At 35.7% G+C, this 16,973-nt stretch overlaps 1 protein-coding gene across 1 annotated transcript in view; it reads left to right on the top strand.

The window, feature by feature from the left end:
- Nucleotides 1-16,342, top strand: part of ATG2B (autophagy related 2B) — a 46,176-nt gene extending 29,834 nt beyond the window's left edge. Inside the window, exons 31-42 of the mRNA XM_058806266.1 lie at nt 545-771; nt 1,403-1,511; nt 3,183-3,377; nt 3,910-4,011; nt 5,608-5,686; nt 6,530-6,734; nt 7,640-7,709; nt 8,635-8,717; nt 9,140-9,261; nt 9,447-9,601; nt 10,632-10,781; nt 11,552-16,342. Coding sequence (XP_058662249.1) covers nt 545-771; nt 1,403-1,511; nt 3,183-3,377; nt 3,910-4,011; nt 5,608-5,686; nt 6,530-6,734; nt 7,640-7,709; nt 8,635-8,717; nt 9,140-9,261; nt 9,447-9,601; nt 10,632-10,781; nt 11,552-11,782 — 1,728 coding nt within the window. The 3' untranslated portion in view covers nt 11,783-16,342. The remainder of the gene's footprint in view (nt 1-544; nt 772-1,402; nt 1,512-3,182; nt 3,378-3,909; nt 4,012-5,607; nt 5,687-6,529; nt 6,735-7,639; nt 7,710-8,634; nt 8,718-9,139; nt 9,262-9,446; nt 9,602-10,631; nt 10,782-11,551) is intronic.
- The last annotated feature ends 631 nt before the right edge of the window (nt 16,343-16,973 follow it).

Genomic DNA, 16,973 nt, shown 5'->3' with positions numbered 1-16,973 from the left:
ATATCTTCTAATCTTTTGTTCATTTCTCTTAATCTAAGCTCTCAATGTTTCTAAGGATCTAAAATCCTTGCCAAACCTCAGACATAAATTTTTGTGTCACTTTACACCAATGTCTGTCCTCTGCATGTTGTCTGGTGGTATTCTTCCTAATAGACAGAAGCAGATCTTTGGTCCCTGATTAGAAGCTGCATTTTCCCAGTTATAGTTGAGCTTGTTTGTTTCCAGAAGTGCTAATAGGGTGGCCTGGGCTCTTCTGTGGTTTTCTGCTTGCTTTCAACTAGTACTTAGTTTTGTTTATAGTTTGGGTGGGGAAGTCTTTTGTTTTGGTTTGGGGTTTTTTATTGCTGTTTTTAACTACTTCACAGGTTCTACTTTTTTCATATGCTTTTGTCTGTAGTTTGTAAGAAACATTTCTAAACTGATCATGTGTTGTATAAGCTTTAGAAGACAATACAGAAAGTTTTCCTTTTCATAGGAAGGAATTGGACATCTCAATAAAGATGATCTCATCTTCTCAATGTTATATGTTTTTTTTTTTAATTAGGAAAAAGAGGAAGAGCCAGTTATAAAAATAATGGTTGATGATGCAATTATCATAAAGGAAAATCATTTCAGTCAACCTATTAAAAAAACGGATACAAGCAAAGCTCCGCTTCATTTTCCTGTTCCTCTGGTACGCTATGTTGTAAAGGAAATATCTCTTATTTGGCATCTTTATGGTGGAAGGGATTTTGGGGCTGCACCACCAACCTCTCCAGCTAAAAGTTTCATGTAAGTGTTTCATCTAATTATGTGGATTAGAAAATTCAGAAATACTTTCTTTTCTTTTGATAAGGAGGAATCTTCTTGTTCAATCACCAGTCTCCCTTGCTTGCTTCTTGGCTCCCTTCTCACAAGGAATCAATCATAGAATGATTTGGGTTGGGAGGGATCTTAAAGATCATCCAGATTCTCACTCAGTTCCACTCCACAGAGTGTATTTTTCCTGTGTCTTAACCTGGACAAGCTTGGTTTGATTTTGCTGATTTTTAGAGGGGGGTGGAGGGATGGATTTTGTTTTAGGGTAATATTGGTAGTCAAATTTTCCTAAAGAGATCAAGACTTAAGAAGCATAAGTGTAAGATTTACAGGATATCATGTGAGCTAGAGAATAAAATTATTACAGCCAAAACTAAGGAAATGTTTTATGAATGTTAATTTGGTATTGGGATACATGCACCTGGCATTCTGCTTAGATGTATTTTACTTGAACAAAAAAAAATTACTTGCTTAACAGTAATGTAATTTCAGTTTTTTGTAATATAATTAAAATAGTAAGAACTTACATCTAGTGTATTTAGTTTTAGATTAACAGTGAGATAACTTTAATATGCAAAAGTATTTTTCCTTTTAATTTCCCCAGAAGTCCCCACAGTTCTCCTTCTCATACACCAACAAGGCATGGACGGAATACAGCATGTGGAGGAAGAGGAAGAAACCCAGACTTCCTAATGGAAATACAATTAAGCAAGGTGAGTAACAGAAGCAGCTTCAGCCATGACTGTCTGTGTGGATATCGTTACATGTTATACTCCTTTGATAGCACCTTTCCATTAGAGTTCAGTTATATTTCTTTCAACAGTATCTACATCTAAGCAATTACTTTGCTGGTGATGAATGTAGAATTTGTTCAACAAATTAGTATTAGCATAATATTTTTTTCTGAATAAGCTTGTTTCTAAAGATGGAGGATATCCATCACAATGTTCTTAAAAGCTTTTGTTTATTATAACCCAGTTTTGCAACTGCTGTTCTGTGTTCCTCTCTTTAGTTCCATTCTGAATAGGTATCCATGTTATGAAATTAGGTGTTCTAACAAAATAAGCAAGACATAGATATTTTGAGACTATTCAGTGTATCAATTTGATAATTGGGTATGAAATAACATCTACTTGTATCAGAGTATTGTTTCTGTGTTTCCCCTAACATATTTAGCATCCTTCAGGCTTAAGTATCTTAGCTGTTTTTAGGCTGTGCTTAGCTCTAACATAGGAACTAGATGCTTTTTTCTGGTGCTATGAATAATATTGGCAAAGAGTTAAACATATTTCATGTTAAATGGATCAATAACAGAATCTTTTTAAAATAAGATGTTTTCAAACGTTTCCATAAACCTGAAAGGCATTACATTAAAATAAAGGCTTTTTTATAGTCTATGTGCATTTCTGAGACCTAAAATTCATCCCATTAACGCCTCAAGCTTGCCAGAAATATGTAATGCTTAGGATAGCATTTTCTAGAAAAAACATGACATTGCAATAAACAAAAGGAGAAAGGGAAGCATTTAATATTCCACCCTGAAAACTTCATATGCAGAATGATAGCTGTCTCTCAATTTACAGATATTTAATGAGAGTTAGTGTTAACACTGAAGCAGTATAAAGATTTTTTCCACTACTTGCACCCCTAGCTTGGTTACGGCTGGGCAGTAACGTTTAAGGCAATGAAGGAGAGTAGAAGGTGGCACAGGCGGTGTTGCCTTGGGGCTCAGCGCGGGGCCGGCAGGGGCCGCTGCCGCTCTCTGTGCGCGCCCAGCAGCGTTCACTGCCGGCCGCGGTGCGCGGGGTCTGGGGAGCAGCGGGTGATGGTCTGTGGGTCACCACAGCTGGACACGAGAGCTGCATAACTTAGAATTGAAGAAAAATGCTGAATTAGCTTTATATGGAATCACTTGAGAAGTCAGTTGGTTGGGAAAAAAACATTTTTTTTCTTAAGAGGGTGAAAGATTCAAGAACTGGAAGTTTGTCTGGTACAGGCTTCACCATGATGTAAGAAATATGTCAGGATTGAGAGGAAATAGCGGAGTCAATTTAAAAAAAACAGTGGAATTCATTCCCTATCTTATGGCAGTAAGATTTCCTTATCAAAGGGTCAGTACTCTTTGTTTTGCCTTGAATTTGCATGCTAAAATGCAAATAATTGTGCAACTAGAAGTTGGAAGATTTCTACTGCTAGATATGTAAAAACCTGAATAGTGTTCAGAAATCTTAATAGTATTTCTGTAAATTTAAAATAGTAGGCAGCTTTATAAGTTCTTATATGTGGTATACTTCCCTGATTTTTGTTTATTTTTTTAAAGAACTATTCTGTTGTTAAATGGTGTTTTTCAATGAAGCTGATTATGCTGGTTTTCTTTTCAAAAGGTGAAATTCCAGCATGAGGTATATCCTCCAGGTGGTGCAGAAGGTGAATCCTGTCTTTTGGAGCAGCCAGTGTCACGACAAGTTTTTATTGTTCAAGACCTGGAGATCAGAGATCGCTTAGCTACATCACAAATGAATAAATTCCTCTATCTCTACTGCAGTAAGGAGATGCCCCGAAAAGCACATTCAAACATGGTATAGCCATGAAATGTTAATTTCTTACAATTACAGTGAGAATTCTCATTGTGGAGGCTATGTGCACTTCTTAATCTTGCAGAAGCAGAAACATGAGCTTGTGCAACATTGAAGTAATATAATTTGTTGATAGTTATTTGCTTGACTCTTTGTAGATATTAAGGCTAATTCAAAAGTCAGTTTGAATGTCAGCATGTCAGGTATTAATGGGTTTGAGATTGTTAGTTTAAAAAACCAGATGTGCAGGACTACTTTGGTAGCTTTCACAATTTCACATGCAGATTTGTACTTTTATGGTAACCAGTAGTCTTACTGGTTTTATACAGGATTTAGTAATTTTTTGGGGGGGATTTCTTTTAACTTTATTTTTTTATAACATTCAGAGGAAATTTTTATTCAATACTGTAATTGCTAAGTGGAATCATACTACTAAATACAAAGATTTAGCAGTAAATGTTTTTCCTAGCTGGTGTTCTGAGTTGTAATAATTGTGAATGTTAGTACTTTTATTTATCTTGTTGTTTTTTTTCAGTTAACAGTTAAAGCTTTACATGTCCGTCCAGAGTCTGGCAGATCCCCACAGGAATGTTGTTTACGTGTTTCACTAATGCCTCTTCGCCTCAATATTGACCAGGTTGGTTGTGCCAGGGCAAAAAGTAAAACCATTTTTTCTTTATTGAATGATACCTGGGGTTTCTTTTAACCAGATACTTTTAATCATCGTGCATATTTTACATTTTATTTTCTTGGTGTGATACCTTTTTTATTTAATCTTTGGATCTCTGTTGTTTCATTTATATCCATGCTAGAACTTGCCTTCTGCTCCAGCTATTACAAAGACAAATTTTTTTATTTATTTAAAAACCAAGAATATCTTAGACAAAACTATTTTCTCAGTAAGTTTTCCTCTTGGAACTTCTGATAATCTCAAAAGGTTTGGAGTCACAACTTTTAAAAATAACTACTTAATCTTGAATGATCTGGTTTTGTTTGTTAATGAAGTGACTTAATTGTCTTTAATTGAATAAGATTAATCATTAATCCTGAAGTGGTTCACATCATGTTGGTCAAGGGCACTTGACACTTGAGAAATGCTTCTGTAACCTGAAGGCTTTGTCTTGCTGTCAACTGCAGTGGCAGGAAGAGCAGAAATTGTTTTACTTTCTTTAGCAGGGCTTTGTGCAAGGTATTTTTGATATAGTCAAGAAACACTGGGGTTTTTCTAAAGCAGTAAGAGCTCTATATGTTTGTGCTGGCAAATGTGAAGTGTAGTTATTACTCTTTGTCGAAGCATTTCTTCCTTAATTTGTCATCTTCAGAGAGCTACGTGGGGTTTGGATTTTTAGGAACATAATTAGGATTTCCATACCTTTTCTTTCTTTCAACACACATTAGAGACCAGGTTTTCATTTCACTCTTAGCAAAACTGAGCTCTGTCTAGTGTGCAATAATTTTGTCTAGGAAACAATGGCCTGGAAATGCTGCCATCTAGGGAGGAAATCTGTTCCTTCTTGGTTACTTTTTAAGTGTTTTATGTTTTGTACCATAAACAAAATTCACCTTTACCACTTCTATGAAATTAACCACAGCTTTTTTGGAAGCACAGGGCAGCATGCAGTTATTAGAAATACTTGTTATTACTGCTTAAGCTGTCAGTCTTATCAGCTGGAAGTCAAAATGGAAAAGAAAGTCCAGTTGTCATCAATGATAGGATGAATGAACCACCAGTGTAATGCATCTGTCTGAAAAAAAAGCTGGGATGTAATAGCTTTGTGGCATTATTAAGACATGAATACCATAGATATCAATTACTTTTAATGAAGCAGTGAGGAACCCTGATTTGTAATGATTTGGTTGACTTTGACAGTACTAGAGAGGAATATAAACTATATTTAAATACCTTCTGCTGCAAATCAGAGAAAAGTTTATAACTGAGTTCTGGAACTCAGTTCTGGAACAGTCTCCAAAGTGAGAGTAGAAATGGTGAAAATAATCCTGAATTTTTAAGGCCAAGCTAGATATATGGAACAGGGTGCAGTGGCTAAGAGGGACTTCCTGGTTTCTGTCCTAGATGTTGTTGTGGCTTATACATATGTTAATGGATCAAAAAGAAATAAAAGGTTTGTTTTATGTCTGCATAGAAATAGAGCTGGAATTGTAGATAATGTGTGTAGAGAATTAGGTCTTTGTATTTATTTTAACCTGATTCTATTTTACTTTTTGCCATTAGGATGCCTTGTTTTTCCTGAAGGACTTTTTCACTAGCCTTTCTACAGAAGTAGAACTCTTGGTTACTCCAGATCCTGAAGGTATATTTCTGAAAAAAATCTAACATAAAAGTGCTGCTTCTTTGTCCTTTAATTTGGGTACATGTCTATAAATTCACATGTGAATCTTGTGTGTATAAAAACTTGTGTTGGGGTTTAAGCACTAACATTAATGACTGATTTTTTTAGAACTCAAGAGCCTTTGGTATTTAAGCTTTTTATATTAGAAATATGAACAAAGGTGTTCAACACCTGCAATCTTAATTTTATAAAAGGAGGTTGAACCAAAATTAGAGCATATTTAATAAGAGCTTCTGGAAAAATTGAGGGCTGCATATGCTATTGGGAGTTATTATTAGATAAAACTAATACATTGTCCTGCTCATTTATAAAATTGAATTCTGTGTTAGACAACTTCAAGCTATTAGACAAACATAATACTCTATGCAAGGGTATTAAATTAAACATTAAATAATGTTTATATGCTATTGAAGCAGTACTTCTTATCAATTACATTGTCTGATGCAAAAGCAGTATATATTGAAAGGCACATTTCCACTCTGAAGTGTATTTGGATATTTCTTAGCAGCCATACTTTCTTTACCTATTTCTGTTGGGGTGTCATGCTGAAATGCACAGGTGATGAAGCACTCTGCAGTACTGCCGTTAGAACCAGATACATTATTTATGCTGATGCACTAACCTCAACTTCAGCTGCATGTAATAGCTTCTATCAAAAACTGAGAGAATCTAAATATTGCCCTGCTAATTCCTACTAATAAGCATTAGAACTTACTAAGGATGCAGTAACTGTGTAAATACAATCTCTGTGTAATCACTGTGAAAAATATGAGTCGCTTTCCTGTGTTTAACTTCTTTTTTTAGTTAAAAAGTCTCCTGGTGCTGAAGTTACATGTAGTTTGCCCAGGCATGTCAGCAGCCTTAAGGAACCAAGTCCAGTCATTTCTTTTGCATCACACAAGCAAGCAAATGAAAATGGCAGCATTGATTCCATGGATGTGGTTAATGGAGAGGATGATCAGTTCTCACAAGAAACAACATCATACAGTGATCAGCCAGTATTTTTCAGGTAAACTTTTGTTACAAAAAGTTTTAGGAAAGGATGGTGACAAACTATTCTAGACCTTCAGGCAAAGTGCATTTTTTTGTTTATTGGCTGCTTGTAGAAAGAAAATATATTTGTTTCTATCACTGGAAGGTCACCAATGATTTTTATTAACTTTTGCACACTACTTTGCACAAGGAAGTAAAAATTAAGTCTCTACCCCATAGAGAACCAGTAATGAGTTGTTTTACAAATGCATAAAAAGAGCAGTGTTTGTATTCTTATGTCTAACTAAAAATTATCTAATATGATCAAAAATGAGTGTATATAAGGGAAGAGGATATAAGGATATAATGGAAGAGAGGTATGAAATTAAGATATCACACGAGAAACTCTAATGTAGCCCTGACTAGGAAGTGACTATCAAAGTTGTAGTTTGTTATGCAGAAGTTTTTTCATGTGCATTCAGATCATAAGTGCCTCTAACAAAAGATGTGTGCTGTGGTAAGCAGTGCAGAGTTAAATTTTAATAGCATGGCTGTGGTTTCACCGCATACATTTCATGCATTAGCAACAGAATATTTTATCAAGTTCCGCTTGCCCACAGAACCATCATTTTGTGGGTGTTTGCTTGGTATATTTTTTTAATAATCACTTCCAGGATTAGTAGCACATTTGCAAGACTTTAAAATTTATTACAAATGCTAACCTGAAATAGATATAAATAAACCAAGAAAAGCTGAATTTGCCACTGTATTTTGTAAATTTATTCTGAAGTATTAGCACAGTAAAAAAAGGATTTATGGTTTACAGAAAATGGTTATGATATCCTATTCCAGGAGAATGGGAAACCATGAGTTTCTTTTCAGAAGGATAATTTCATTTCCTTTTCATGTTTCTCACTATAATATTTCCTTTCTATGTTCCAGAGAATTTCGCTTTACATCAGAAGTTCCAATACGGCTTGATTACCATGGGAAGCATGTATCAATGGATCAGGTTTGTGTATAATGTTGATACTATAGAACAAACATTTGATGCTGTTTGTTTTGCTCTCCCCTCCCTGCTCCATGAATGGGAATATCTTCGTGCTCCCTAATCATTAATGATGCAATTGTGACAAATATAAAACCCTTTATTTCCCCTTAATTTTAGTAAAGCTTAACCTCATTTCACTCTTAATTTGAAAACTAGGGGTGGATCCCAAATTATAATTAATCCAGGACAGAACTTGAATGTCACATTTGTGAGCTCCATGATTGGCTTGAAATCATAGTGTAGAGCTGCAGTGCCCCTCAAAGTATGATACCACTATCTGATGCCAGAATCATGCATTTATTTTATTTTTTCCTCATTGATGCCAGAACAAAATACTGTTGTTTATTCTCCTTGTTTCCTTTCCTTGCAGTCTAGTAACATAGGGGTCTCAGTGGCAGTGGCAGAATCTATTACAGATGAAAAAAATGCCCATGCCCATGGTTCTTGTTAAAATATGCATTCTTCATTACACTTAGTTTAGAAACCAACATCAAAAAATCCTATTTGCACAACAAGACTTGTACTTTATCATGGCAAATCAGTAAGAAAATATGGAAAGCAGCAACTTCTTGAATTTGCCCAGATATCAGAAATGAAACATGAAATATGGTAGCTTCAGAATGCCTGGAACACGCTAAAGCCAGAACTATGTTTGCATAATTTATTTTATCTCATTATTTCTGAAGAAGCCCTCTTGTATCCAGTTTTTTTTTGAGTAGCAGGTTAAGCCAAGTTTCTTTTTTGCAAGTTTCCATGTATATTTGGGAGACTGGGAGAGAATATTTAGACAGGATACTGGTAAGTAAGAGTTGAGATGATGAAATTATTTCTCACAGGTTGTATGGGTTGAGTAAATGTATGTGATAACAAAATATTTCACTTACAGGGAACATTAGCTGGGATTCTTATTGGGCTTGCTCAGTTGAACTGTTCAGAATTAAAGCTGAAGAGGCTTTGTTATAGACATGGGTAAGTTTCTCAAAATGTATATCAATACTGCTATTGCAAATTTGCAAATGTAAAGTAAATTTTGTCTTACAGTGCCCTTCTAAAATCCAGGATACTTCTTGATTCTAGGTGTTTTTCAAATGTATATAATTCAATAAATTCTGAGTCACAACAGAATTTAATATATGTGCTATTCTTGAGGATAAACTCTTCATTTTAGTTTCATGTTCACTTCCTATGGAACTGTATGTGATTATGCAGTTTTGAGTTTGTTTTATAAAGCATATACAATTGAAATACTTGGCTTAGTCAACAGCAACAAAAGACATTTGAAGAAGCTTTCCTTTTGTTTAAATGACATCTTTCACGTCAGTGACTAATGAATGCATTTATCTAATTAGTAATAGTTTGTTTAAAAAAGTTAATAATTGTATTTACTTTAGTTTATTAGGTGTGGATAAATTATTCTCCTATGCCATCAGTGAATGGCTTAATGATATAAAGAAAAACCAGCTACCAGGAATTTTGGGAGGAGTAGGGCCTATGCATTCGCTTGTGCAGTTAGGTAAGTTAATTCTTACTTTTGTTCAGCTACACTTGAATGTATTTGTTTCTTTAAAAACCAAACGACACCTGTCCCCTCTCAAAAAACCAACACAAACCATGCTGACTCTTGTTTTCACTTCCTTTCAAGGCATTCTGCATATGTAAGAGAGCTGTCTGACTTTGGTGTTGTGTCCTCATTTTCAGTGCAAGGTCTGAAAGACCTGGTGTGGCTGCCCATAGAGCAGTACCGCAAGGACGGTCGGATTGTGAGAGGCTTTCAAAGAGGAGCAGCTTCTTTTGGTACTTCCACTGCCATGGCTGCACTGGAACTGACAAACAGAATGGTTCAGACTATACAGGTAGAGTGTATGACTCCTGAAGTTAGATGTAAAATGAGAGGTGTGTCTAGTAAATGCTCTGTATTAAGCTAATGTCTTAATGCTGTGGATTTAAGCTAGGGAGCATCTATTAAAAAAGAAAAGCAGGTGTATGAATAGGAGAGCAGAGACTGGGCAAAGTTTGCAGCAGTCTGTGAGGTGAGATCTATGACATCAAATGCAATGGTTAGAAAACTGTGTTAAAATACTGCTGAACACCCAAGCTGCTGCTTGTTTCTTAATGTCTTTAATGCATTGCAATGTACAGTTTCATATGAAAATGTTCAGCTTCACTAAAAAAAATCACTCATGCTGAGAAGGATGAGTTCTTTGTTGCATGTGTGTTATCCACTAGTTGATTCTTACCTTTTTATAAAACATCAACTTCTCCGTGCTTATTTTTGAAAAAACAAGCCCACAAAACCAGCCAAAAAAAAGAACCCCAAACCCAAATCAATACTATTTCTGTAGATCTACACAAAGGCTATAAAACTTCCTGGATTTAATACTAAGGGAATCTTGGATTAAAGTGTTAATAAATTTATGTTTCTTAATATAAAAAATACAAAAATACAATGAAAGTACACTTTTACCACCTAATCTTGCAAAAATAATATATGTGCCTTAGGTTGAACATATATAGTCAGAAAACCAGTGCTATTAATCACAAGTGGGATTATATGTATGTGTTTGTAAGAAATACCATTGATCAAATGTTCAGTTTCTATCTTGAGCATTTTATGCAGTTTAGAGGATGCTTTTGAAGAGACAACAATTAGGAGGGGAGAAAACCCCACCCAAACCTACAGAATTCATTCCTTCATTATGGAATTAATGTATAGTTATAGCTGCACATTCCAGAAGTTCTTGTACAAACTGTAATCTGATGCAAATGAATATTATTTATGGAATAAGAATTCTTTTATTTCAGTGACATCACCCTATTAGTAGTTAAAATTTGTGATCAGGTGCTATTACACTTATGTGTTTTGCATTTGCTCCTGATGTGCAGGCAGCTGCAGAAACTGCTTATGACATGGTATCACCAGGGCCAACCTTCATTGAAGCAAAAAAGATCAAACGATTCCCTCGCCATCGCTTGGCTCCTCAGCCTGTCGACCTGCGGGAGGGGGTAGCCAAAGCCTACAGTGTTGTGAAAGAGGTGAGTGCAGAACCAATTGTTGGGAACCAAAGTTAAGAATATTTCCTAAAATGGCATTATAAAATAACAGGTGTGAGTTTAGGCTGACCAAATGGAGAAGGAGATTGCAGCTTTGAACTAGACTGTCTTCATCAATTATCTTAAACCAACAGAAATCTTGAATGGAAAAAGGAAGAAACCTAAGATGCTAGGCAGATGAGTGTGAAGAGGACTTAAATGATGGCTTACAATTATTCTGAGCCATGTAAACTTGATTTCCTGTGCTGTGTCATCCAACCTTCCCTTCTCTTTCTGCTCAACCACCTTTGCAATTACTGTTAATTCTGAGGGAAGTAGAGTTTAAGCATAACGCAGGATTTGAAAGAAGTGAAACCTTTCTCTATTATGACAGTATTTTATAAATTAGAATGCTGACCTGTTTTTATTATATTTTGTGTTATACTTTGTTTGTTGCACCTTATGTAGTGTCTATGAAGTAAGGTGTCAGCTGAGTTTCCAGAGGATTTTGTCATTTTTTCAGTAGTTCACAGTACCCCAAACCTTCTACCCTTATGCACAAGATGTGCCACCATATGAAATGAAATATTTACATCTGTTATTTTAAGCCTCATTAGAAGAACTAAATCATATTTATATCAGTATTGCTTTATTTTACAGTTATAATACAAATCACCAAGAAAAAGAATGCTGAGCAGTTTAAAACTTTCCTTAAAACTAGGAGAGGTTGCTTTTCTTGTTTAGTGTAACTGATTTCCTTTATTTTTTTAAAGGGGATTACGGACACAGCCCAAACCATTTATGAGACTGCTGCTCGTGAGCATGAGAACAGAGGAGTCACTGGAGCAGTGGGAGGAGTCCTCCGCCAAATCCCACCAACCGTGGTGAAACCTTTCATCGTTGCAACAGAGGCCACCTCCAATGTCCTGGGTGGAATGAGAAACCAGATCAGGCCAGATGTGCGTCAAGAAGAATCTCAGAAGTGGCGCCTTGGGGAGGATTGAGATTTGTAAATCTGGCTCAGCAGGCAGGTAGCAAGGCTGGAAATGCAGAAGAATGTCCCGTTGGCAGCTTTAGATGGAGCTCACTTTGTTTTGTCATGCTCATCTCAGGAACAAATGAGGTTTTCCAGCTGTTACTAGCAAAACATCCAACCAAAAATATTTATGAAGTGAAATGCGAATTGGTACGTGCTTGTACTGTGTGTTACCAATACATTTGGTAGATAGTGCCAAACATAGTGAAGCATGCGCTGCCAACTCAGAGACATGCTTGCTCTGCTCCATTTACCATATTTTTCTTGGTAGATTTGACATCTGAAGCAGTAGCCTGTATGGTGAAGCTAAGTGGACTTTAAAGAGGTTTTCTGAATATAGTCAAAGAACTGCCTTCAATAAAGGGCTCTGCAGATGCTCTTCACTGACTAAAGGATAAAAGCTTTCATTGTGGACATGAGACATGAGGCTGTCTAGTATGGAAGCAGATAAGATAATACTGTTTAATGGTCATAAGCATCGCTTTTAGCGTGGCACTTAAGCAAGGACAAGCTTGATAACCATTCAGAGTTTAGATTCAATGTCAATACACCTACGAACAGAATTTGTTCCTAAATATTAAATACCTACTTTTGTGGGTTTTTGAAGAACCTGAATGTTGCAGAAATGTTCTGTTGTGTTGCACTTTAAAGGATATGGCCTGTATATTGTGCTTTTTTATAGTGTGAATAAAATGTAATGTGCATTATCCTTTATGTGGTTTAGAAGCTTACACAAATTATTGAAAAGAGCATCATTTGATGATGATCCTACAGAAAAGTGTCTTAAATTTATTTAAACTCATTATATGTAAAAACTTTTTTTGTCTACTGTTACACTAATTACAATGCTAAAAATACCTACTGTTCAGGAAAATGGTTAATTCTAATTGTCACCAACAGTTCTTTGTAAGAATGAAAAATCATAAGTAAAATCAAATTATTTCATAATTTCATAGTTAGAAGACTATACAGACTTTATTTTAGTAATCTGCTTTTATTTAAAGTTCATATTGTTGCAAAGTTGCTGCTCTCACAAAATATTCTTAATTTAGATTGTGTGTCATCAGTTATTTGATAGTGAGTATTTGGGGTCCTTTAACTGAAACTGGGGACCGGTGAGAGGTTTTAAAAAAAGGACAGCAAAGCTTCTAAAATCCAAGTGGTACTGACATTATTTACCAGTTAGTAGGTGACATGTGTCTCCACAGAGCTTTACTAAGCACCTGACATTGCACCATTTTGGGGCAGTTGAAAGTCTTGGCGATAGATGTGCAATAATGAACCTTTTTTTGTCTTGTATTAGCGAAAACTGGAGAATAAAGAGTAAAGACTCTTTTGGATAGAAGAGTATTCATTTTGAATTTCAGTAGATGAAACTTTAAATGACTAGCCAGTATGTAAATTTGCTATAGTTCTGTGCTAGTCATAAGTGGAAACCCTGCCCGTATGCCGTGTGTAAAATCCCCACTGAAAGGGGGACATCAGATGCTGTTGATCAGACTTCAGTCTCAAAGGGTGATGAGGAAGTATTTTCATTCTTTGTTCAGTTAACCTGCCTCTAGCAGAAACTTTGCTGATGGGCCTTAAGGGACAAGCAGGAGTACATGAAGGAAAAAAAATTGCTGCTTGTTCATGCTGATACTATACTAAGTATTCCTGAACACCAAAGAATCTGGTTGGACAGTAAGTGATTTGAAAACGTCCCCTCTGTTGGGAAGACTTCTGCAGTCTGCTCTATTTTTCATAAAACAAAGCTCCAGGTGAAAACAAATTCCTGTGTAGGGTGACAAGTGATATTATGAAGTTGTGTTTCAATTCACTGGAATCATTGAAGTTGTGGTGCACTGAAAACCTGGTTATTTCAGCTAAATTACTTGCTGCAAGCAGGAGGAGATGCTTTTGAGAGGAAAAATACCTGCAGATTTAATAACCCAAAATATTTTCTGATGTTAAAATATTTGCTGGAGTGCATACTTCTGCTCAGTAATTAGAGAGCTTTGCTTTAATGAGCGCTCAAAGCATGAGCATTTTGCACAGGAATGAGTTCCATGTTTGCAATGTGGCACCTCCTGAATGCCTTCTCAAGAAGTGGTGGTGAATCAATGCAAGTAAGTAGCAATGCACCTTTTTCATTGGGAATTAGTATACTAGTAATTAGCTAGTACTTCTAAATAGCTAATCCAGTTCATCCACTTAATTAGCATAAATCTACATATTTTTTGCCTTTCAGACACTGCTGAAAAGAAGTAGCATTTCAGTGTTTTTTGTTTTTCAATTCTGTCAAGATCTAATTGTACTGCAAGGTAACTAGAATATATTTTTATATGAGGGCATGATGTCAAGGTGAAACATTTTTATAGCGTGTCTCTCATTGTCAGCAATACAGATTGTACAAATTTATTAAACTTCACTTTTCACTATGTAAACCCTCTCATTTGCTGCTTGCACTTTATTGAGACTTTTCAGTGAAATTGATTCTAAATTTTTTTTTCAACATTTTATTTTGGAAATGGTTTTCTAGTTCTAGTTTTTGGTATACATTCTGCATTGTTGCAGTGTTTGAAATGTTTCAAAAACCCTTAAAAATCACAGAATTTACCAAACTAGTCTTTACATTAAGACTAGTGCGAAGATTGTGTCTTGTAGGGCTCAGCTTGTGTTTTAAATCAAAAAGTATCATGTATGAGAAGGGATTAATCAAATGCTCTGTTAAATACTGTAAGAGTTTTCAAGTACTTAAAAAAAATACACAAAGTGAGATTTGACTCTGGACATATTCCCTGGAAATGGAAGCTTATGGATAACATTACTGTATTTTCCATTAGAACAAGGAGATTGTAAAGAATATTCTGGTACTTGAATTTTCCATTGAAATCAGTTGCTATAGATATGGGCAGTTTCATATTTGTAGAGGCTTTAAACTGGCATAGACAATGCTTTAATTCTCTCCAAACACTCTGACACTACTACTGCTATTCCTGTTACTTAGCTCAGCACCATCCTAATAGAACTGTCATCCTGGGTTTTATTAAATAACCAGGTGTTTCAAATAATACATGGATGAGTGGCCTGGAAGTACCTGAAAAACAGCCATCTTTTGTAAAATAAATAAACCATTCTTGCTAAGAATCTTAGCAGTGACTGAGAGGAGCAAATCATCACATCAATGCAAAGGCAACTTCCATTTTTTTCTCCACTATTTCTTCTAAATCCTGCAGGTTTTCAGCAGTGCAGCGTGCCCTATGTGTACTTGCCTACTGAACAGCATTGTCAGTGACTCACTAGATAATCCCCTGTGAGTTCATCTGTGCTTAAGGGACTGTGTCTGCTTCTATTTGCTCACTAAGTGGTTGATTGTGAACATCCATTGCTTGCTTTCAGTTACTGTTCCTTAATTGAGTTGCCAAGAAAGGTTTCTTAATAAACCAAAAAGGTATTCAATGGTAATGAACAAGACACTCTTACCAACATGAAAATCTACACCTGCAAATGTGATGCTGGTTTTTCTTTGAATATTGAAATGTATGCATTTTGTAAAACAATGAAATCCAAGAACTTGTTTAGAGTAGATGAATACATCCAAGTCTTTTAAGTACCCTAAATGCCCCTGCAGGATAAGTCAGAAAATGTGTGGGTATGTATGTCAGTTTGGATCCTCATGTGCACAGTTCTTCAGTCTCCAGGCCTCATGATTTACGCTTCTGACAACTGTTTTAAGTTGCTCTACATGCTGAATCTTGTTTACAATTAAATATTAGATACTTACAGGTCAAATACATAAATACAAATCATGCATTTGTACTGGATTTCTTAACTGTAAGGTAGCTCAGAGAGAAACACGGCAATTTGTGTATATGTTTGTGTATATTTTTTACATTTTTGCACTTATGGTAGGTTTGTGGTATTGTTTGTATATAGTTTGCTAGTGTAAAGGATATAATCTCATGAAATAGAAACCACTGTTGAAGGGAATTGACTATTTCAACTTGAGTTATTTTGCTTAAAGTTCTTGTCCCCTCAGTATGTCCTTGAGAATTATTTTTAACCATGATTTGTATGGCACCAAAAGTATATATTTTAGTGAATTAAAATGCTGAAAGGCCTGAGTGCAAATAGGTTGTGTGTTAAATACATTTAATGGAAAATCCCCCCCCAAATTTGTAACAATGCAAAAATAAATATCTTAATTTGTTCCTTGAGTTGGTGTTCTCTACCTGTGAATATAACTGACACAGAAAACAGTCTCTCAAAATACCAGAATTAACTGTAAAGCTAAGAGTTATACCTAAAAAAAAAATTTCACTGACTCAAAAAAAAAGAGTTTTACAATTACATGGAGGTCAAAAGGTAGGAAATTAATTAAACTGACCGATATAACCTGAAACCACTTCTGTTTTTACATCAACAACGCTCTCTTTACCTGAGTGATCAAATTTTGTCTCCCCCATAGGCCTGTTGCTGCGTTTAGTTATTAGGAATGTATTTTTTATCTCTGTATTTACTGGAGGCTTTTAAAGCTTCATCAGCTTCCAACCTCTGTGAAGAATGCTAAATAATTCCCTTCAGGATTCTTCTGTCATGCCCACTTCATGTGTGTTTAGTTACAAGCATCTGAAAAGAGATCTTAGAATTCTGAGTACTGGGCAATATTGAATTCTGGTGCCAGTGCCAGATCCCTGAAAAAGGTGGAAATTATTTTCTGCTGTTTTTTGTAATGATGTGATAATTTGGGGGTGAGGGGTGGTCACTGTATAAGGCTGGATCACTGTTCTGGCAAACAGCAACCCTTCATTTAAGAGGGGAGCTGACTCCCACCTGTGTATCTTCTCTTCCCCCAATTTAACAAGGCCTCATGGTGGATTAAAGGAAAGTATCTGAGTTCTTTATCTCTTTGCAATACTGGGGAATACCAGGGATAATCCTGATGTCTCCAGTTTAGCCCCCAAACGAGCAGAGGAAACTAATGATACTCCAGCTACCTGAGAATTTATGGAAAGCCACCAGGAAGTCATACCAACCCAGAACAACATGAGCTGGTATCCTTGATCTCCATTCCTGGTTGAGGATGACCCAGGCTCAAGAGTTCTTTTATTTTCCCATTAGTAAATTTTGTTAGCAACATTCAAAATGTGATATTAAATAGTGAGGTATTTTCTGCC

Source organism: Ammospiza caudacuta, chromosome 6, assembly GCF_027887145.1.
Source record: "Ammospiza caudacuta isolate bAmmCau1 chromosome 6, bAmmCau1.pri, whole genome shotgun sequence".
NCBI classification, from domain to species: domain Eukaryota; kingdom Metazoa; phylum Chordata; class Aves; order Passeriformes; family Passerellidae; genus Ammospiza; species Ammospiza caudacuta.
Note: the sequence above shows the minus strand (reverse complement) of the source record. Positions and strands in the feature narration are given on the sequence as shown.